This window comes from Amphiura filiformis, chromosome 15 (genome assembly GCF_039555335.1).
Source record: "Amphiura filiformis chromosome 15, Afil_fr2py, whole genome shotgun sequence".
Lineage (NCBI taxonomy): Eukaryota > Metazoa > Echinodermata > Ophiuroidea > Amphilepidida > Amphiuridae > Amphiura > Amphiura filiformis.
The window spans coordinates 46,937,309-46,961,489 of NC_092642.1; the positions used below are offsets into that span (position 1 = coordinate 46,937,309).

General features: G+C 36.0%; 1 protein-coding gene across 4 annotated transcripts in view; it reads right to left on the reverse strand.

The window, feature by feature from the left end:
- LOC140171735 (tetraspanin-5-like) overlaps positions 1-24,181 on the reverse strand; it is a 51,470-nt gene that overhangs the window by 12,953 nt on the left and 14,336 nt on the right. For 2 of the 4 annotated variants that reach the window (XM_072195049.1, XM_072195050.1), the window contains exons 2-7: positions 23,076-23,126; positions 16,823-16,969; positions 15,629-15,703; positions 10,020-10,118; positions 7,240-7,377; positions 4,756-4,803 (exon numbers count right to left, since the gene is read on the reverse strand). In XM_072195049.1, the coding sequence (XP_072051150.1) occupies positions 4,756-4,803; positions 7,240-7,377; positions 10,020-10,118; positions 15,629-15,703; positions 16,823-16,969; positions 23,076-23,126 (558 nt within the window). The remainder of the gene's footprint in view (positions 1-4,755; positions 4,804-7,239; positions 7,378-10,019; positions 10,119-15,628; positions 15,704-16,822; positions 16,970-23,075; positions 23,127-24,181) is intronic. The other 2 variants (XM_072195051.1, XM_072195052.1) reach the window with 1 other exon arrangement.

Below are 24,181 nucleotides of genomic sequence, written 5' to 3' on the forward strand. Positions count from 1 at the left end.
AGGTCCAATTTGGCAACAGCATCTAGTTGAAATTAATATATGACGGCATTGGCTAAAACCTCAAGAGTATTTTAAGTTATGTAGGACAGCTTTGGCGATGTTAAACTTGTTACCTCGTCAGGATTGGGGAACCTAGGAAATTACCATGCCAAATGCTGAGAACAACTGTTTCCCCCAAATCACGTCAATAAAGTATAATGTGCGCTAGACTTGTTAGAATCCAATACACAAAGCAGATCCATTCTGGATTACATTACTTTAATGTGTTTAAATCAACAAAAGTGCTGCTTATGTTATACATGTACTTTACAATGTTTTAAAACAAAAAAACTCAAACAGTGCAGTTGTGAGTATTTTCTTTTATGATGGAGAAATCAAAACTTGAGTTTATGAAGATAAAAAAAAAACTTACCATATTTCCTCGTATAGTCGCCCCCGGTGGAGTTGTATTTTCCAAAAAGGGGGGGCGGCATTTGTTAAAGGTCATTTTTAGAATGATAATTTCTGTTTAAAATCATTAGGAAAGCTTAAAACTCATGCTGAAATGACGAACTATGAACAATGAATTCCGGTTCACTTCCAGGTTTACAACCTGATTTTCGCCAATTAGCAACGGTGTGTGCACCTTGGTAAGCTTACTACTCAAGATAGCATGGAAATATCAGCATTTTTAAACATCTTGGTTGAAAAAAGTGGTGGGGGCGTTTATTTGAAGGGGGCGACTATTCGAGGAAATACGGTAGGCTGTAGTCACACTGAGATTTTCAATCTTTACGTCAAAAGCGATCTTTTGTGTTTGGGCTGGAGGACTTGAATGCTGGACCCAATAACAATTGATCAGTGAAGTCCAGGAAAAAGTGCAGTATGAAAGAGAAGACGTAACACTACAATGATGTCATCAAATATCTGTGTGAGGTGCAAAAACGACATCTACCAAGAACTTCAAGATGTTTCAATCAGTGGTTTGTGTTATATGCACACATGTGACCAGTAGTTACATCAACAGCAAGGACTTCGCAGAAAAAACTACTTTTTAACCCCCTGAGCACTACCTGCCGATCTGACATTGCCTCTGATTGGTCAATTACAAGATATCTTCACTTTAATCACCAATCAGAATGGAGCTTTGCAAATAATTCACCCCAAATTTTTTTGTGTGGTGAAATTATTCTAACAATGTTGCTGCTTGGGCCAATTGATAATGAAAACTTCTTTTTGCCAATCAGCAGGTAGTTCTCATGGGGTTAAGATATGGATGACATTATGAAAAAATAAAAAGCTGAAACAAAAACTGTGACCTATTTTCACTCTTTATAAAATCTGAATGCCTTGATCAATTTTGACAAGTAATAATGTCTCAAATAGAGCTGACAAAATTCTACTGTCTTATTATCTCAAATTTGATTTTTCCTAGGCCTGCAAATCCCCCCTTTTGATGTGTCTGGTCACATATATTAGGCTGTTCCAGTTGAAATCCATACACCCCCTATGGAAGCTATTACATGTACCATAATCTCGCACACATGGTGTGTAGATTTCAAACCACTATACTCTGCTAACCCCATTTGATATTCACACTCCATGTGTGGGAGATTTTAAGGCATGTCTTTCATGGGGGTGTATAGATTTTAGCTGGAAACGGGTATGAGAATGATCATCCATGAAAAAGCCTGAAGTGTTTGAAAAAAGCTTGGAAAAAGTGTGTGAAATTGGGCTAAGAAGGCCAAAAACGGGCTGTGCAGAAATGTCGACGACAAAAAAGCCTGAAAATTCTCATGCCTGTGAACAGCCCATTGAAACATTTTCCACACTTGCTCTGGCTGGATCTAAAAATCAATTTCCACAACACACACCTAACTCTAGCTATAGAGGCCGTCAGCCTTTCACCATCTTGTGGGTAAAAATGATCTGTGTGGTCATGCGTCGGACACTACGCGCAGGGCGCAGCTTGCCACACAGCTGTTATCGCGGATAAATGCGGTGATTTTGCTGTTCACGCATGGAGATCGAACGTCCATCACATGCAGTAATTTTGATTTTGACCTTTTGCATGTCTTCCCCCTTCGCGTTGCGCTAGGCCTCGCGCCTTTCACCCTATGTTTTCACGCATACGACTCAAGCGCGTGACTCCTCGATGTTTCTGTGCTCTCATCTTCCTTTGTTTTCCGGCACGCAAAAGGTCAACACTTGACAAAGGTCTATGACCGAAAATTCGTGTTTAATTTTGCTACGCAAATAAATTTATACAAATGTGGTTTGACACCAAATATTTCTGCTCTTGGACTCTTTTACTTATCATTTTTTAAACCTACGCAGCCACTACATTTGAACGTCCATCACAGTGTGTACCCACAAGATGGTGGCATATGACGTCACGCTGACGGCCTCTATTGTATCACAAATGTGTATCGAGGGACTAGTATAAAAACACCCTATCTGTAATAGCTGCCCTATACACATTTGACAATTTCTGCATTATATATTGTACACATATGACACCTGGCAGCTATTGCAGATGGGCCTTTCTTGCTCTAATACCTTGGTATAATGTGGCTCAAAGAAAAGAGATCAGGAGAACTTGGTGTAGTCCCATGTGCAATATGGGCTGTTCCATTTGAAATTCACACTCCCTATTCCATTTGAAATTCACACTCCCTGTGTGGGAGATTAAGGTCATGTCTTCCGTAGGAGGTGTATGGATTGCAACTGGAATAGCCCAATACTATAGGAAAGCTGCCCTATAGGATTGTCAACCATAGGGACCAAAACGTACGGTTGAACTTGAATGATAGTTGGAACCTAAAACTCTTTTAACAGTTTATGGCTTAACTATCATTCATGTTCAGTCCGCCATTAAATGAAATATTCTAGGTTTGTACTGAAGTAGCCACTATCCTTAGTTCTACATAAATGGTAAGACTCATAACACTGTGGATGGATATAGAATGGCTGACACGCTTATGAATTTATGGTGAGCTGAAATTTGGAATTTTATTGATGCGCACATTAAATAGGACGCCCGACACAGTAGTTCTAACAGGGTGAACCAAACCTGCCTGGTTATCAAATTAATCAGTGACAAGGTTACCGCTGAATTTGACATGTGCTAATTGATGTTTTAATGTTATTGCATCAATTAGCACCTGTCAAATTCAGAGATAACCTTGTCACTGACTAATTTGATAACCAGACAAGTTTTACAAAAAGGAATGATTTTGGGCATTTATAAGTTGAATAAAGGCTTGCATGGTACCTGGTACAGTGAATTGTATTGTATCAAAAAGAAGCATGCACATAAAAGTTTGTGCTGAATGCATTGTGAAACAATCCAGCAATAGGCAAATGTACATATATGGACACTATATCCTTCCCATGAACGACACACACTAAGTTCTCCCGCTCTACATCTACATGACTAGGTCCTAAATGATATGGCCATAACAAAACGATGCAGTGATTCCACCAAGTAAAAAGAATCAAAGGAAATCTTTGTAGGGTTTGTTTTGTGAAACAAGAACAACATTGTTGTCATTACAATATTGGTATTGTTTCAAAGAAGGTCAAGTTCATTCCGAGCCAAAATCAAACTTCCCTGAGCTCAACTGGGGGCACTCAAATATGACAGTGTACGCATGCGTGACAAACACCCCCTAAACGAGCTTTACCCTACCACCAATTTTAGCCCCTTATTAAGGTAATTTAGTGTAGAATATACCGCCTAATGAGTTTTTGGCTGGTGAAAATGCAACAAATGTACCCTTTTTGGACTCATAATTTACCAAAAATTTGAAAAGGTGCCCTAAACAAGTTGTCCAGTTTCAGAAAACTACCCTTATTCTCGAAAATCACTGTTTTTTTTTTTTTTTTTTCGTCACGCGCGTAACTTGCCTTGCCTAAAAAAACACCCCCTTTTACTTGTTTTTTTGGTCACGCATGCGTACAGACCATTTGTGAGTGATCCCCCCGGGGAGCTCAACTACATAGTTTTGATATGGTTGTAGTAGACATTAGATCCAAAGAGTACCGACTCTGCCACGTTTACGTGTCCCACATGCAGGGTAAAATAGTGTACCTCCGGATTATTTCTCCATGCAAATAGTAAATTTGGATTTGAAGTGCATTGTCATTGGGCAGAAACAACCTCCTATATGTCATTGGCCCCTGAACATGTTTAAAACAAAACTGCCAACAGATTACATAGTAGGTTTTGCTTTAAACATGTTCAGGGGCCAACTATATATGGGATGTTTTTCCTGCCCAACAACGAAACGCTATTACAGTGCTACGTATGCACACCAAGCTTGAAGACCCAAATTATCGTTCAACATCTGGTTTATGCCAACACAAGGCATCCAGAAATTTGGTCTCCAGGTCCCCATGCAAGACACACCAATATGGGAGATAGTATTACCCACAATGCAATTCCGAGTTGGTACTCTTTGGTTCTAATCTCTTTGGGTTGTACACAATGGGTAACTCCACATGAGGCAGAGTGATCCGCATCAATGCGATCCACCGGGATGCGCATCCATAATAAAAAAAGTGTCTATACAGCACTCGGATCCGCATTTCTTGGTAAATGCGCTTTACAGTGCATTACAATGCGTGTGAGTGTAGGGTGCTCATGACGCGATCCCATCTGTGCGCACAATAAGAGATCACATTGACACGCATCCCATGAGTGCGCATTGATGTGGTTTCCATGTCCCGTGTAGAGTTACCCATTTATACACCTGTGCTTTGTGCCTGTATTACCTCTTTATTTGGGTGCTCTATAACTTCTGTGTGTTCTGTGTATTGAGGCTTTATTTATATTTGTTCAAAAGGAAAAGCATGCAAAACATATTAAAAAAAAAGTTTAAAAAACTGAACATCACTCATGATTTTCATTTGTCACATCAAAACTACTTCATATCAATACAATTGGCTATTCCACTATATATACACATCCCCTATGGAAGATATGACCTTAATCTTCCACACAGGGGGTGTATGGATTTCAACTGGAATGGCCCAATGCCAATGACTGCTATAACTTGTCTGTTCACTACTCCCCATTCTAGAAAAATACAGCACTAATTATTTTGAATTTCAAAAAATATTATCCTGTTTTGCCAAATGAAACAAAGCTAAATCTTAATACTTTATTTAGTTCAAACTGGCAAGAAAAGTTAAATTTCACTATTTGGCCAAATTTATGAATTAAGGGCCAAAAACATGCATTTTTGGGTGTTTTTCGCATGCTGCAACAATCAAGTCTAAAGACTTGTACGAAGTCTAGTTTCAATTTATGTATTCTATATTTTGGAAAAGACAAGATTCATTCTTATAACCAATCATTTAATTAAAGTAACATAAAAAAGTGAAAATTAGAGCAAAATTTTGGTACATATTCAAGATTTTGAATGCTTAGATTTGTTCCAAGTCTTTGATTTTTGTGACTTGCTTGTCAGAAAACATGCCAAAAATGCATATTTTTGGCTCTTTTTTCAAGAAATTAGTAAAATAGTGAACTTTTTCTTTTATCTCCAGTTAGTACTAAATGAATGATTAGGATTCAGCTATGTTTCATTTGACAGAACTTGATAATATTTTTTTAATCCCAAAAGATTAGTGCTGTATTTTTCTGGAATGGGGAGAAGTTAGTCAAGCACTCATACAATGATCAGTGACGTAAGCAAAAAAGATTCATTAAGACATTTGTCTGGCAGCTGATCAATGAATGACTTAATGAAAAAATAATTATCTCTACTACACTTTCTTGGAATGGAAACAGAGTCATATGTTTTTGTAGGTCTGAAAAAGATTGAGGTATATATATTAATATATATATATATTGCGCTTGTGAATATCGATCACTTCCTAGCTAGACACTAACAAAGTTAAATTTCTATGAAAAAATGAACAGTTCGAAAAACATGTTTTCTATGTCAGTATGACTACAGGCAGAACTCCTGACAAAGGGGCTATTCCAGTTGAAATCCATATACCCCCAACTGAAGACATGACCTTAATCTTCCAAACACAGAGTATGAATTTCAATTGGGATTACCTGAATGGGTGACTCGATTTGAAATCTGTATACCCCAGTGTAGGAGATTAGTCCGGTCATGATTTCCATAAGGGGTGTATAGATTTCAAATGGAACAGCCCATTTCATGAATACCAACTAGTGACGTCATCAATGTCATATGATGTCATAGATTTAATTTTACTACGCAGGCTTTCAGGGAATACCAGTCTATTTTTAATATTTATTCCCTGTTAGGTGCCGTGTATAAATCAATTTTCTGAGCCACACATTTATTACACAAAGTCACTGAAACAATGGCTCAAGACACATTTAGCATCATTCAGTGAAAGAACCCTAGTCAGCCTATATAATATAATAACCATCACAACCAGAATCAGCCCCTGAGTATCGGATAGGTAGACCAGGACAGTTAGCAGTAAGGCACCAGAAACAAATATGTTTGATCTTTGGATCGACAGTTGATGCTGTTTCGATGCTTGTTATTGATGATATTAACTAATTAATCAGAATTAACATTAAATTTATATTGATCAATATCCCTACAGGCACAAATTACGATTTTATCACAATTAACAACAGTAAATTAATTGATTTCATAAATAATAAGGATCGACTAAGCATCGATGGTCGATCAAGAGATCAAACTAATTTGTTTCTATTGCCTAAGTTCATTGTCCAGGGGAATTTAAAACTAGCTTAATATTTTCCAGGAGGGCAGGAGTGCAGGGCTCAACTCGAACCGTCAAGCACTCACACACCAGCGTCTAGCATAGAGTGGCAAGTTTTTCTTGATTTAAAACACCGCTTTTTTTCCGTGGGCGGTTTATATTTTCCTAAATTCCGTGATTTCAAAAAAAGGATGGAATGCTCTTGTGCTAAAAATCGGGGTAAAAAGAAGTTACTTGCATTATATTTTTAGTTGTTTTAAGGTTGATATCTTTGAAAACAGGCTTCATTTTCATTATTTTTACCTCACATTATTGTTTCTTTATTTTATTTTTCTCAAGGAAAAACATGTTTTCCACAAATTTCTGTGTTTTCCATTTTTTCTTCAATTCTGTGGATTTTTCTGTTTTTCCGTGACACAGAAAACTTGCCAGTCTAGTCTAGCACCTTACAAATTGACCTAACTGAACTGCACCGTAAGACCCTGAATGGAAAAAACAAACATGTAAGACACTGTATGAAGAAAGATTTTAACTTACATTTGGATTTCTTATGCAGCAAGAGAACGGAACACCGCAAGCTTCTGGATTTTTGTAACGAGATCGCATGCTATCGGAACAATTGAAGTACAAGTTGTTATCCCAATCATCTGGACTTGTCACACCGCAACATTTGAACTGGTTTTAAAAAGGGGGGAAAAAGAAAACAAAGAATCACATGAACATTGAGTTATCTTATACCCCGTTTACATTGGGCGAAAGTCATAATCGAATTCACTAAAGTCGTAATCGACTGAACTCGTATCATACGTGTAAACAGGTACAGTCGTAATTAATCGTAATTCAAAAGTCGTAATTCCAATGATGACTTGTATCATCATTCATTTCAAGTGAATTCGAATAAGTCGTCATTAATTACGACTTTTTGTTAATGTAAACGAACACGTTGTTGAATTTGTATTTTCCTGCCGTAACCATTGGTAACAAACGAATTTGATATTCGTGAATGCGAATTCGGATTCGAATTCAGCCCAACACACACCAAACGAATTAATCTGCCGTCGTAATTCAAATACAGCTTAAGTTCCAAATGTAAACGGGGTATATGATAGGCCTAAGAATTAAGTCGATTACGACTTTAGTGAATTCGATTACGACTTTTGCCCAATGTAAACGGGGTATAAGCTTTAGCAATGGCAAATATAATGGTACATTCACAGATTTTGTGAGGTGGGCGACTAAATTTGTTAAATGTCTGAAGTCGGGCATATCAATTTTCAGTTTTCTTCTTTGATGCAAAAAAACCTATTGAAATTGGACATGCAGTTCCAAAGATATGAGCAGTTGGCGGGTTTTCAAAACAATAGGAAAAAGAAGAAATTATTTCCTTTGTTTGACTTTATCTTAAAAATTAATATTTCAGACTTCTGACTGATTTTGCTTGATCACATCACATGTACAGTATCCATAAAACTAAACTCAAAATATCTGAATGTCCCTTTTTTTTAAAGGGCTGTCAAGATACCATTTGGTCATCTCAAAATGAGGTTCTACTCGCAAAGTGCACATTGTGTGAGTGTACGCCTGTAAAACGCATGCTTTAATTGCCGTGTATGCTTTGCAAAAGCCTTCTGGCGCATTGCTAGAAAAGCGCGAGAAACAAAAATGCAATTTTGGGGCATGCATTTGCAGGGAGAACCTCGTCTTGGTAGCATGATGGCAGATCCGCGCAAAGGGCGAATACCAGGTTTTTTTTATACAAAATCTCAGTTCAGTATAGGTTTTATAAACCTATTACGAACTCAGATTTCATATTAGGAAGTAATATTTGAAAAGATTACTTCCATTCTCCCAATATACATGTAATAATATGAGATGAACTTCCTTTTTGACCTCAAGTAGAAAACGAAACCAGTCAATTTGTGCTAGTATAAATTTACAAATTGGATTTGCCACTCATAACAATTAATTGACCATACGGGATGTGTTGAAAATAATGTATAGAGGGATATTTTGCAAAGGATTCTGAGAAGATGATATTTTTTTTGGTACGTCCCTACCTAAACCAACCTGAATTTCTATTATGGGTGAGGTTGAAATTGGGCTGATTACCCACCTTGTTAATCGAACTCACCACATCATAATACTAATCACGGCGTGTCCGTCCGTCCAGCATGCTTATCGCGTTAGTGGTGGTGCACTGTCGCGGAGTATCAACGGGAGTGCGCGCGGAGTACAGTGCGCGCATCGGAAAGCATTACATTACAGTGTGACTAACATGTAGGGCAGGTATATGGGTAACGGGTGCTAGGTAATTAGAAATAGGCCTATCACGAGAACCGCCCGACCCGAGAACCGCGAAATCTAGTATTGATAATTCCATATTTGGATCCGAGATTTGTTGTAAATTGTTGTAAAAACTCCTATTTTGTGGAAAACCACAAAATATTGAAATTTTGTTCTAGAGGAAGACAGCATTCTTTGACAACTTTCAATATGTGACTCCTCGCCACAACTGAGCCTGGATGTCGCCAGTGCCACTATTGAGATATGCTCCATCGAACTTAACAATAAACAATAGGAAAGAAAGGATTTATTGACTGTTTTATTGATTTTCACTACTTAAATGTCAAGTACTATAGACATGATATACATCATTTTAAAGCTAATTTCAAGCAGAATATTTTGGTTGAATATCTCAAAATGATGATTGGCTACATCCGGGCTCAGTTGTGGCGAGGAGTCACATATAAGCATATGAACATAAGGATCAGTTGTGTTTTATATACCAATATCTGCCTTTGTCCAGTATTTTACAAAATGGAATTTTATTTTACGGCACTTCCTTATTTAATTTTACCCATTGTGGTTTTTTTTTTCTTTTTAATTTTTGTAAGGCAACTGACCAAAAAGTTGATGAAGACCAATGACTAAGTCTTCACAAAAAGGAACGCAGCCTTTATATGCCTTAAGCTTCAGAACTATTAATCATATTCACAATATTTTAACATTGAAAAGGGGGTTGAATTATTTACGCGCATTTTGATACCCCATTCGTCCAATGTCATTCAATATTTGCAACAGAGTAGTGTTTTTAAAGTAAAATACCCGAATATAGAAGTTGCAGTTTACAGCAATCGATGGTTATTATGAAAGCATTGTGGCATGTAAAATCCACCATTATCTTTGTCCTGATTTCAAATCAATACAAATAACTGCAACTTTTGAATTCAGGGTTTTTTTTCTTTAGAAACACCATTGGACATCTAAATTTCTACTGAGCAGACATCCAGTATCAACTGGATGCACAGCAGACCTACCTCTGTCTGAATGGCGTCAACAAGATCTTGAAAGTCAGGGTTGTCACGGTAACCGGTGATTGCTAAATCATTTAACTGGTCCACAAATTTAGTCTCAATCTGAAAGAATAAATAAGACATATTATGATCATATATCACATGGTGTAAAAAACAAAACAATATTCTCAACTTTTTCATCATGAAATAGCATTATATATACTTAGTCAGTGAATGTGGTTTACATGTAGCTTGTAAGCGTTAAATTTTAATTGGTTCCTGCGTGCCATATATGACACGGTAGAGGATAATGGTTGTGTTGTCACTGAACATGCTTGTCGAGATCTCTAATAAAATATTGTTCTTTTAAACCAGACAGTCCATACATTCCTGTTTCTCTCTTATTTGCAGTGGTCCAATTTTTACAAATTTTGCAGGTGAACTTTAGAAATAAACAAGAGGAATTTTTGTTTTTACTACTAGTATATCGTGTGATACAGGATATAGGCAGAGTCAATATTTTGAGTACAGTGGATGAAAACTAAGTAAGATTTTTTTGTCAGGGTAACCATTTCTAGTTTTCATTGATTTGGAATTTTAATGTTATGGTGGACGTCACAAAAAAAAAATTGGTATGGAAAATCAAAGTTGGTAATTTTCTCAAAACTACTCATTTTTACAGAAATCTGTTGGGTTTCTTGCATCAATTTCTTTCTGTCACTGGCCCCTGAACATGCTTAAAGCAATACCTGCTCTAGATGTAACCTCTTGGCAGTTTTGTTTTAAACATGTTCAGGGGCCACAAGTACATTTTGGTGTTTTTCCTACCCAACAACAGAATGTTTACTTTTATTTACTTATCATCATTAGTTTTTAAAAGATACAATACAAAATAATGTTTAAAATTTCCCATATAAAACAATGTTTAAAATTTCCCATTTAGAGTGATCCTGTGTGCCACCTCATGTGCAAGCTTATACATCATACAATTGATTTATTTCCAAATTGTTCTAACCATAATGTCACTGCCAAAACCCACAGTCTTATTACATCAATAGATTCATATCTTTTATATTTGTATTGTCGACACGGCCATTGTGATACGTGTCCTTAGATAAAAACAATACAATATGTTTAATTTTCTTAGAAATCAGATGTACTGTCAATGACCACTAATTACCTCATCAGGGCCTACTACCTAAAAATAACCTCAAATACATGTAGACCTTGTCCAGAACTATACAGGATTGCCATACCTGCCTCAGTATATAATTGGCACACAATGTATTATACCTTACAAATGTAATATAGGCAAGCCACACAGACTTTTGAATCCAGTCTTTATTGGAACAACTGTACCGACCACTCTCTACCATTTAGGCGATATAAAAAAATCATGCGCAGCGTCCCCACCTGCTCCCTTTTTGGAGGCCACCTGCCTTTTCTTTTTATTTTTTATTTGAAAAAATTTCGAGGAAAAAAAATGAACAAATTAATGATCATTTGGGGGGGTAAAATGTCGCAAGTGTTTAGACTTTTTGCGTCACCGTTTATGCAAAGGAAATATATCATGATCATTCTTCTGGCGTACCATATTTGTGACCATCCATCTCAAACTGCTCGTAAAGTCGGCAAATTGTATTTCGAGTTACAGTGCAAAATGTGCATAAAGGTTGTATTCATAATGTACCTAATGTTTGTCCTACATGTTTCTCATTTTAGTCCAATCAAACACCAATCTTTAATCCTATTGTTGAAGAGGATAATAAGTTAAATACTTACAATATAGAATTAGTAAATAGCTTTAGTCTTTGTTTGCTTTGGCTAAATCCTGGGGATGATTTGAAGTGACCACCAATTATGACCATTTGATATTTAATACCAGCAATGTAGAAAAAGAGAAATAATGTAGCACCAAAATAATGTACGATACCCTTTTACTGAAGGAGCAAAGTTTAACAAGCCATAACTCCGCTTCTGGATATCGTTTGAAGTCAAATGATATATCATTGTAAAGCTTGTGATATATATTTTCTAAACACGGAAGAAAACTAATTTGACCAGGGGCTGACTTAACGAGCATTTCGCCGTGGACGGTCACATATTATCTAATTAGTAATTACCCCCTCTGATAAACAATCTGTGTTTGGAGCATTGCATGGATCACTCCTGTTTATTATTACAATCCGATACATACAAATCCGAATTAATCTGCATTTGGAGCATTGTGTGGATCACTCCCATAGATGTGTCATTTATTATTTCCTGTACAACCGCAACCCTTCACTTTAATGAATGTAATCATCTAATACCAGATGACCAATGTTTTTTATCTACACCTGATATTTTAATTGAAATTCAATCATATGTAGTTAATTTCACCTTTTTAAAAAAGATTTAATAAGAACTATTTTTTTTTTATTGATGTTTTTGAATTTTTATGTTTTTACAATGAAAGTATGAATTATAAAATGTTGCACGAAAACCAGGCTCCGATAAATCACCTGTCCGATTGCCTGGGGCAATTAAAAATACTGTCAGGCAAGCTAAATCATCAGGCACCCTGCCCAGCCGGGCAATAGCAATGCAGATCAACAAACAAACGGCACAAAATATATTTCCGGACAAGCCAGCAACTTAATTTCCAACTTATTTCCACTGTTTTTGATCCCAGGCTATTCCCAGAAGCATACTTGTACTTAGTATTATGATAAATGTAATATTAGGCAATTTTAGCTATTACAATACTACAACTTGTTGATGGTTTTCTTTCACAAATATTCGGGCATAATCGGGCAAGCAAAAGTTGACCTAAGCTTGCCCGATCGGGCAATTAAAAATTAAAAATTTATCAGAGCCTGACGAAAACATCCCATGTTTTACAGCACATTTGTTTTTACGTCAAACTTGGATATAGTCATTGACTCATAGCCAAAAAAATAAAGTTATTTATAGACCAGTATTAAATCAAAATGTTGTAGGGACTAGTATTGATCAATTATTTCGATTTGAGGCTCTCAGAAGTAAAAATGTAAAAAGGCTGAAATAAAAAAAAATAGATCTATGTCCAAATCTGGACAAATATGACCTGAAGGCTTATTTACATTACAAGTAATGCTTGTTTCTGATGGTATAAAAATATCAACATTTTTTTTTAGAAGCTGTGTATCACAAAATGCACCTTTAGTGGTCTGCATGCTAGCCATAGACTTTAACACAAAAATTCCAAGTTTTGAGATATTTTTTTATAAATATCAAGAACCACTGAACCAATACTGGGCTTGTTCGTACTCATTTTAAAGCATTTTTCATGCCGATGTCAAATACGGTCTTGATAGTACTAAAAAAAATACTAGCCATCATCAATATCTAAATGGAAAAAAAAAATGTCCCTTGTTCTTAGTGCAATTTAAAAAACAAAAACCTCCCTTCATGTCTCAAACTCATTCTTCGTTCAGTTAAAATTAATTTAACCCTGATCTAATCTCGAGAAAAATCAGCTAGCTGAAGCGTACAAACCAGGGGAACACCATGGCAACACTCACACTAGGATCCACAACATGCTCATCTATCAGGGCACAGTTCTTTAACCCCAATACATTTGCACATTCATTGGATGACCTTAGAAGATTTGGGTACAAAAACTCATACTCTGCAACTAGAGGTCAAATTTTGCACTATGAGTGTTTAATTGAGGTTATTGAACTATGGCATTGGGATGAGGCCATTGTGGTCTATAGTGTCACATGGGCCAACTTTTGTAACTACGCAAACAACCCTACGTAGGTTGAATGAGCTACGTCATAAATTTGACAACCCTTAACTGGCTGATTCAGTTTGACATCAGTGTGTGGTCCGTTGTTTCCTGAGCCATGGTACTGATTTGAGTCGACGGCAGGAAAATTAGATCAAGGGGATTTTCCTGTGACCCAATGGAGACCTGTATTTAAAGGGTTGTTGTGATGTCTTTTGTAATGTAAAAGTGCAATTATTTCACGCTACTTTTATGTTCACACTTTTTGCATTTCATGCAGCTACCACAAAAATAATAATGCATGAATAATTACTGTTTTGTATTGGTAAAGGTAAGGAAGCTTAAAATCAAACATTTTAAAAAGTGAAAAATTTCATAATTGGCAAAGTGTGAAAAATTATTCACACAAAAATTTCCACTTTTACAGTTTATATATAGTGGGATATTTTTGCTGGGTTAATTTTTCGCAATTTTGTCAATTCTAGACAGTTTAGAAGGTGTTTAAATCATGTTTCCAAATATATTCACATTAAGTACTATGCATAATAAACAATTTCACAGGGTTAAAAATGTGTGGCTGCCTGTTCGTCTGCGAAAAGGGCAAAAATTAACCCCCCGCGAAAAATTTCCAGCTATACAGTACTTGATTATGTAGGATGCTAAAAAAAGTTTCAGGATGCTTCTCTCCAGGGTTTATAATTATGAGCAACTCTAGGATAATTATGGACAGTGTGATGGTCATATATTTCAACATAAAAAGTCCGAAGTTTCGAGATATTTTCTCAAATTTTCAAGAGCTATCTCAACAACCACTGAACCAATACTAGGTTTGTTTGTACTCATTTTAATGCTTTTTTCACACTGATTCCAAATATGGTCATGAAAATATACAATTCTGAAATTTTTGAATTTTTAATGAAAATTTGCAACTTGTCTGCAGTTGACACCCGCATGGAGAGAGTTAAACTTAATCTTGACAATAGCGGATTAAACCCGCCATGCATCGTGGGATGTTTTTCAAAGAAATCCAGGCTACCGGGCGATCATGCATATCACACTATGAATGACTGGCAGATGATTGACCAGCAACCTGGATTTGTTGGAAAAACGTCCCACGATGGGTTGAATCTGCTACATGTATTTAATACAAGTATACATTGTATACTGGTGGTGATGTTTTGTGTTAAGAAGATATTTTGGACAAGGGAATCATTTTTTGCTTACTGCATCCAAAATCATTCTAGAATGATATAGAATTAAACTTAGCGTGAGAAATTTTATACTTGGGATTCTGGCAGTGGTTGTTTTGCTTGGAAAAGTAACTTGATGTCAGACTAACACATCTCTTCTTCATACTGAGGTATCGAATGGCTTCAGTATATGTTGTTTCAGAACTTCCTTTTCCTGTTATTATAATTTATGTTTTCTTTACTTTTAATGAAAGTTTCATTGTAACATTCATGGTTTGGGTTGGATCACACATCCTATGGATGAATACAATGAGCAAGTGGTGGTCAGAATTCATTTGGCCATTTACTGGGGTCTAAGCAAAGGAGGAAAACATGATTTTTGGAAGCCAATAAACACACCACGATTTGTCAAAAAACACGAACCCCCCCCAAAAAGCAAAAAAACAACAACATGATTTTGGCAACATGCAGTGTGCTTCTTCCCTTGGACTGCTGGTACACACAAGATTGTCAATTGATGACCCGAAATTTTGAAAATGCCACTTGTTGTATTGTATTTTCACTAATATGTAGGCAGGGGTACACAATAGTATAACATTGTGGCTGCCCTACAACTATGACTTTGCTGCAACAACGACTTTAGTCAACTTGTAGTTGACCGATTGGTACAAATCTAGTACATAACTCACCTCATCTTTGTAGAGGTATATAGCCACACCTCCTCCAATCTCAATCAAGAGGACCAGCCCCAAGAATATGCTATACTGTGAGTTGGAAGAAATAAAAAGTGTTAGAACAACACATGATGCTTTTATAACATTCATATTTACCATGAAAAATATGTGATAAAGTCTTCCTTGAATGGGGGGGTGAATCTTGAACTCTTTCATTTTTGTGTATGTCTGGATACTAAATTAAACTTGCCTGCAGTGGACTATTCCAATTGAAATCTATTATACATCCCCAATGGAAGACATGACCTTAATCTCTTACATAGGGGGTGTGAAATTCAGACTTGACATAAAAACCTTAACTCGCCGGCGGGACTTGTTGTATTCTCAGCAGGGCACAGTGTAATTTACCCATTACCATCGCCAAAGTAATGCGCCATATTGCCTTAGCTCCAAAGCTGCAGCACCCATATTTATCCAACAGTCAAATATGTTGAAAAATCACTCATTTTATTCAAACGCTTATATTTACACTATAATATATTTGTGAATAAACATTGACTTTGTTGTATATTTGACACCCTGCTATGACTGGTACACTCAGTCAGCGGTATCGTGTTTCTGCATGCAGGTCGTATCAACATGACCAACAGAATCCATGCGTGCAATGCATAGCCGACCCCCATTCACGTACATGTACACCCCCGGGACACACACACAGCGGCCATGCGAAAGATGGATTTTTAATGTCACATAAAACAAAAGATCCGCCAAATTTGCAACGGATCCGCTTCACAACCTTCAGCGCATTCAACGCTACGATATATGTCAATGACAGATACTGAGATAGACATTGACATTCATACACACAAAAAATAGATATTTGCAATTAAAACTCATGTTTTTGAATGATTCTGAACTTTATCAAATCTCACCAGTCTTTCAAGATTTTCCTGAAAATGCCGGTATAAAATATTCATCTAACTCGCCCATTCTTAACTCGCCATTTAGCTGTACCCAATTTCAGATGGGGTTACACTGAATGTGCGACTCCATTTGAAATCTACAATCTATGAGTGGAAGACTATTTTAAGGTCATGTCTTCAACATGGGGTGTACGGATTTCTCCAACTGGAATTTTGTCTGTTATAGATTGGAAAATGTCCCCGATTGACAGTGTTGAGTCCACCCTCCCATACACACTATACTTACTAATCTAAGCAGGAGGATGTTTTCTCGTAAAGCTCCGATACATCCAAATGCCGCCATAACAAATATGATGCCACCGAGTACAATAAACCACCATACTGGGTCCACAAAAGGTGACGATACCAAATTCTCTACATCTCCCAAAACACCCTGAAAATATGACAATAAAATATTCAAATTATATTAGATAAACTTCAAAAGGCTGATCCAGTTGAAATCCATACATCTCATATGGAAGACATGACCTAACCTGTAGATTTCAAATGGAGTCACCCATTCAGGTAACCCCATTGGATATTCACACTCCCTGTGTGGAAGGTTAAGGTCATAACTTTCAGAGAGGGTGTATGGATTCCAACTGGAATAGCGCAATGTCAGACATTACTTTGTGTAACCAAACAAAACTTAACCCCATGAGCACTACTTGCCGATCTAACATTGCCTCTGATTGGTCAATTACATGATATATTCCCTTTAATCACCAATCAGAATGGAGCTTTGCAAATAATTCACCCCAATTTTTGGCATATTGAAATTATTCTAACAAGTAACAATGTTGCTGATTGGGCCAATTGATAATGAAAACTTCTTTTTGGCCAATCGGCAGGTGGTTCTCAGGAGGTTAACTAATATTACAAAAGTGCATGTTACATGATTCACATCTTCTACTCACTGCATTTAATTGTATTTGGTGCTTGACCTTGAATTGCCGGTCCCAACTATATATAATCTGAAATACATTTTCATTTTATGAACATTTTAAAACAAGAGTTAGTCCCTTCAAAAAGGTTGCTTAGATGGATTCTCTCTTAAAATCACCGGTATCCTAGTATTGGCATTCCCAGAAATATTTTCAGAATCAACAAAATGTATTTTCAATGTCAGTTTTTAATAAAAGCATGGAAGATTTAAAAAAATACATGGACATATGTGACTCCTCGCCACAACTGAGCCGGATGTCGCCAGTGCCACTATTGAGATATGCTCCATCGAACTTAACAATAAACAATAGGAAAGAAAGGATTTATTGACTGTTTTATTGATTTTTCACTACTTAAATGTCAAGTACTATAGACATGATATACATCATTTTAAAGCTAATTTCAAGCAGAATATTTTGGTTGAATATCTCAAAAATGATGATTGGCGATCCGGGCTCAGTTGTGGCGAGGAGTCACATATGTGATCAGTCACATAGAAACGGGCAAATCTGCCGCAAACTGCTTTTCAAGATATAGAAGAAATCATGCATGAAAGAATAAACAACAAATGCCTTGATATGTCTCAAAATAAAGTTGATAAGGGACCGTTCACAAACACTTGTTAGGGGGGCCTGATGCAAAAACTTCAAGGGAGGACCCTTAAAAGTTTTGACCCTCCTAAGGAGGCACTGAAAAAAATGACCACCAATTTTTGAGGGAAAATTGAGTTTATATGCTTTTCTATGGGGTTGACCCATAATTTTCATATCAAAAAGGGGGTGCCCTGATATTTTTGAGGTCTGAAAAGGGGGGCCCGAAAAAATTTTGCGATAAATTTTTTTTGCATCAGCCCCCCCCCCCACAAGTGTTTGTGAACGGTCCCTAAAATACAATTTATACAAACTTAAAAGTATCATCTAAAATATTTGATTTTCCCTGCATAGTCCCCCTTTGATGTGTCTGGTCATGCGCATGTACTATCAACTCATCAATAAATATTTAACGATGAGCGTATTTAATTGGCATACACAATATTACACATTCCACCTGCTATGACAGAGACATCAATTATGTGCACTGCACAGATTCATAGATCTATGTGCTAGGTAAATCTGAGATAAGCACCTTTACCCACAATGTATACATGTAGGCCTATATTCTAATTAATTCATTTTATTCTTTGTAAAACAAAGTATGACACAAGGTTATAAATACATACAATAATTCCTCACAAGTTCCACAATGAATTATTTATATCTCAATGTCAAGGATATTAAAAAACCTTCATATGCTATGATATTATCAAGAAGCATCACTATGAATTCTACCCTAGGGCAAAAAAACAAATTAAGTTCCTGTATCCTGTAGGCATGGTATGGTATACATTTAATTTCTATGTACAATTGTTAAATGTTATATAGCACATAAAAATTGCCTGTAAGAAACACCTTTAAAAGTTTCATTTTTATAACTGATAAATAAACCATAGCAAATTATATCCCTAGAGCATACTAAAGTAGACTACGGTACTTCATCTCTTTGGTTGACACCACAGCAGCTGATAGGTGTATCCCATCAAGCTCTGCAGTACCATAATAAAACTATTTGTGCCATAGAAAGTGTACACAAAATCCCTCACTTCAACTTTCAATTACTTGCTTAAATATCAGGGGAGTTTAGACTTTTGTTTGATAAAATATGATCTCTAAAGTAATGTGAAACTATCCATAGCTCTCAATATCTAAGCGGCTCTTTGTTTATATTTTGTATACATTTGCTATAGAGCAAGCAGATAGACTGCAATGCATGATGGGATACTCCCTTCAGCTGCTGTGGGTTGACACCTTGCTATTTTATATTTATGACATCCACAATACCATTCAAAACCAGGATTCAACATTGATCGAGGAAGAGGGAGCACAAAAATGTTTTTGCCAAGCGGTAAAAACCATGGTTAAAACTACATTTTTTCCACCTGCGACAAAAATGTTTTGAAACCCTGTTTCAAACATGGAAACGTTTTAATACTTTTCACCAAGATTGTAGCTCCACAAATGTTTCCTATATCATATGTCATTTCTCATTTACTCTTTGATAGCCTACTTTAAGCATGAGTCATGTCCATGGAAATATTTTCTAAAAATAATTGATTCAAGTTAATTTTAACCGACATACAGGGTGACATTAATGAACACATACACATGTTCATTGTATTTAAAAGTAAAAATCAATGGATATAAATCACAGTACATGCCGTAAATGTCTAATCAATGTATGTGACACATATGTGTCTGATATAAAATGACAGTGTGGGAATGTGCAATCTGTCCCAATATTTGCATGTACAGTTGTACACGTACTGGTACATGTATTATGATCACAAAAATGTTAAGACACTACACCCCCTGATCAATTTTGTGACTAATTTTGCATTTTCTCAAAAATAACTACACACTGGTAACAAAAGTTATGTATATTATAGGGGCAACAAATCCAATTACTTCACTGAAATTTCAGTGATTCAAGACAAGTGGTTCATTATATATATTATTAAGAAATGAGGTACATTCTAGTGGTACTTCTTTTCTAATCATAAATAATGTACTGCTTGTCTTGAGTCACTGAAATTCCAGTGCAGTAACTGGATTCCTTGCCCCTATAATATACATAACTTTTGTTACCAGTGTGTTAATAAGTGTTATTATTTTTTCGAGAAAAATGCAAAAATAGTCACAAATTTATCAAGGGGTGTAGAACCACCTTAAATTCAAAAAATATTTCAAAACTTTCAAAAAAATACAACAAAGTGTCAGAAATATTATGATGGTACATGTACATATAGAGCGTTAAGCCAGCTCTTGCAAAAATATAGGAATAATACAGGACCATTTTGATTGAAAATATAGGGCAAATCTAGGACAATGGAAGTCAAATACAATTGTATCAGAGATCAGTAACTATGTGTATTGTTATAAATAATATACTGGGCAAAATAGAGGCCAATAACATCTAGCAAAAATAGGAAAATATATGGCTGCTTGAAGCCCTGCAATTGTACATACATGTACATGATGAATCAGGCAAAAAACGGTTGCCATATGGGCTTGACACACAAAATGCGGGCACAGCATTGATTGGGTTTTTTTTCCAATGCAACATTGATATGGCATTGTTTACACATGTTTACACATGTAGTTGTAATCCTGTTTCAACACATTTTTGGAAAATGATATACACTGTATGTACATTGTAAGGTACTTTTTATTAATTTTCATTTTATTAATTTTTTTTTCTGAGGGATTGAATATGACATATGAATATTCTGGAACTTTAAAATAAAATATTATACTTGAAAATTAAAAAACAAGACTGAAAAAAAATCCAGAAATCGATTGAGCTGGGATGAGAACAAAAAAAAATTATGTGGCATAATGTCCTGGCAAAACCATGCAGGCATGCTTTATGGTACAGGTCCACCAAAAAAGAATTATGTGTCATAATGTCCCGGCAAAACCATGCAGGCATGCTTTATGGTACAGGTCCAAATTAAATGGTCAATTAAATTTTAAAAATAAAAGTCACCAAAACACCCATTCAATTAAATCTGTAGACTCATTATTATTTACTTAAAAAATATTATTCTGAGTTTAACGACTGTGAGGACCGAGGAGGGACCATGTGGAGAAGTATCACTTCGCTGGCCCTGCCTCCATGTGTCGCTAACACGGAGGTAAGCTGCTGTCTGAACAAGCTTATTATAAATTTTGTTTTGCCTGATAAGAACAAGCCCCCCCCCCAAAAAAAAATTGCTTACCCTCGCCTCTCGGCCTGCCAAAAAATCTTTGCTCCTCCCTTTTCACATACCATGGTCAATATATGATGGTTTATGCGAGCATTGCGAGCAGGAAATTTTGTATTTTATATTTGAACATTTCTGTAGTGTTTTCCTAAGCATATTTGGTGCCTCGTAAATGTGTGCCAAAATTGCTTGCCACCCCTCTCAGCCTGCCAAAAAATATTTGCTCCCCCAATTTTACCCCCCCGGCTCATAATTATTGCACAGCCCCTTAGTGTTAGCCTTAAAAAGCCCATCAAACAAGGCTAATGAATTTTGGCCATGTAACTTTCGTTCATTTGCATAATTTTATATGATTTCAGACTCACTTAGCAAATCAATTACCATACGGAACGTAGTTTAACTGTTAAAGTTCTACAAATATATATCCAACTTTTTTATTTATTTTCACATTCATACGTACGACATGTTCCCAGAATACTCATAAATCTGTTATTTACCTTGTGCTTAATTGAAAAAGGAATGAATTATAAGATAATCATCTACATCATTGGGCAGGAAAAACCTCTGATGTGTCATTGGCCCCTGAACATGTGTAAAGCAAAACTTCCTCCATGTGCAACCTCTTAGCAGTTTTGTTTTAAACATGTTCAAGGGCCTTGTACATATGATGGTTTTCCTGCCCAACAACCATGTACCTTAGACTACATAAATGACTCATGCATGCATGTGTACATAGATACATGTATGTACACATATTTTAACTAGTACAAACCACAAAAGAATTAAGGACATGGTACCAGTTTTGTCCACCCCTGTATATCCTAAACAAAGACAGGTATGTCAAAACAAAACCAGGAGCCAATACCTGTACCCTTTAGCTCCGATTTAAGACCTCATTTGTTAAAATTGGTTGGGATTTAAAGAAACGGTGATATATCGCTCAAAAAAACCAACGAAGGTACAAAATCAAAAGTTGCACATACAGGGACTGTCTTTTGGAATCTGCAGGAGAGCATTAAATAGCTCTTCTGAAGCCTTCAAGGAGAGCTGTTTAGAGCATTTACAACAGAGAGGATATAAGGGAAGAATGGCCAACTAAGGAGAGCAAAAAATCACTCTCCTATATCAGATTTAAGGAGAGCAGTAGAGAGCAATTGCTCTCGCTCTCCTCAAAAGGCAGTCCCTGCACACATTCTCATCAATGGAAAGCATGTTGACTAGTTCTCTTCTTTGAAAACAACTTGTGTACAAATCAATCCAATGGAACAGTCTGCAACTTTTGAATTTGGATCGATCTTTCTTGGGATTTTGGATCACCGTGTCTTATTTTTGACTGATTTGAGGTCGTAAATGTGATGCGATCAAGCAAAATCAGTCGGAAATCGGAAGTATTAGAAAGCATTTTGCAGAACACCCCATTGAAATTAAACAAAAGGTTCCAAAGATATGAACAATTAAAAGAGTTTCAAAAACAACGGGAAACAAAAGGAAATATTTCCTTTGTGTGGCTACATCTCAAAATCAGTTCCGACTGATTTTGCTTGATCACATCACAAATATGAGCTAAAAAGATGTGATATGCTGCTGTTCTAATTATGACATAATAAGGATACACAAGGCTGAAAATAACTGGTACCTTAATTCTTTTGCTGTCTATAAAACTACATGTTTGTTTGTTTGTTTGTTTGTTTAAACGGTTGTTCCGTGTGGAGACACGCTTGGATTAAATGGAAGCAATGCATTATGGGATACCTACCCGATCATACCATGCCCAGATTCCAATACCAATAAGAAGAATTCCAGCAAGCTGAAATGAAAAAATAATATAATAAAACAAAATAATTATACATGTTAGCAGACTATCTGATCTGTATAAAATAAAACAGAGAATCACATTTGATAAAAAGTAAGAGTTAGGGCTAATTGCATTGCTACAAAGTCAATAGAAAAATCTTTCAAAAGTTGTTTACTATTTTTAAGGGTACTACACCCTGCCCAATTTGTGCCTATTTTTGCATTTTTCTCAAAAATTATAAGCGCATTGGTGACAAGTAAGTTATGTATATATTATAGGGGCAAGGACTACAACTACTGCACCGAAAATTCAGCAACTCAAGGCAAGTAGTTATTGGAGTTATTGATCAAATAGTGGTTTTCCCTCATTTTTGACTGTAACTCCACAACTGTTGTCTGTGCTGAAATGAAATTTCCAGTGCAGTAGTTATAGTCCTTGCCCCTATAATTATATACATATCTTACTTGTCACCAATGCGCTATGATTTTTGAGAAAAATGCAAAAATAGGCACAAAATTGGACAGGGGTGTAGTACCCCCTTAAAAAGCTTTATTAAAATCTCCTTCAACCCTACTAGGCATTCTTACCGTATCTACATGTATATCTATCATAGTATAAGGCAATATTGTTTTTTTAATGATAATTTTTACGGATACCGGGTACTGTGTATATGTTCAAAAATTGATGTTTTTCACCTAAAATTAACATTTTATTGAAAGACTAGTAAAAATCATAACCAGTTAAACTCAAAGTACCGTACTGATCAGATGTGAGTATACTATAGTCCTCACCTTCAAGTAAAGTTCCACCCTCAATTTTTCGAAAAATTTTGAAAAAAATACTGTCCAAACGTTGCTACCAGATCCCCTTAATTTAATGTCAAAAATTTTCAAAGAGAGAACTTCTCTCCTGAAAATTTAACAAATTCATACATTGCGACTGGTATTACAGTATTGAACACCTATTTTTAAAAATACAAAATTAGGTTTGACATTGTAGCTTATACATGTAATCTATGTTATAATACCGTACTGGAAAGTTTACACAATTTCATCACATCAATGAAC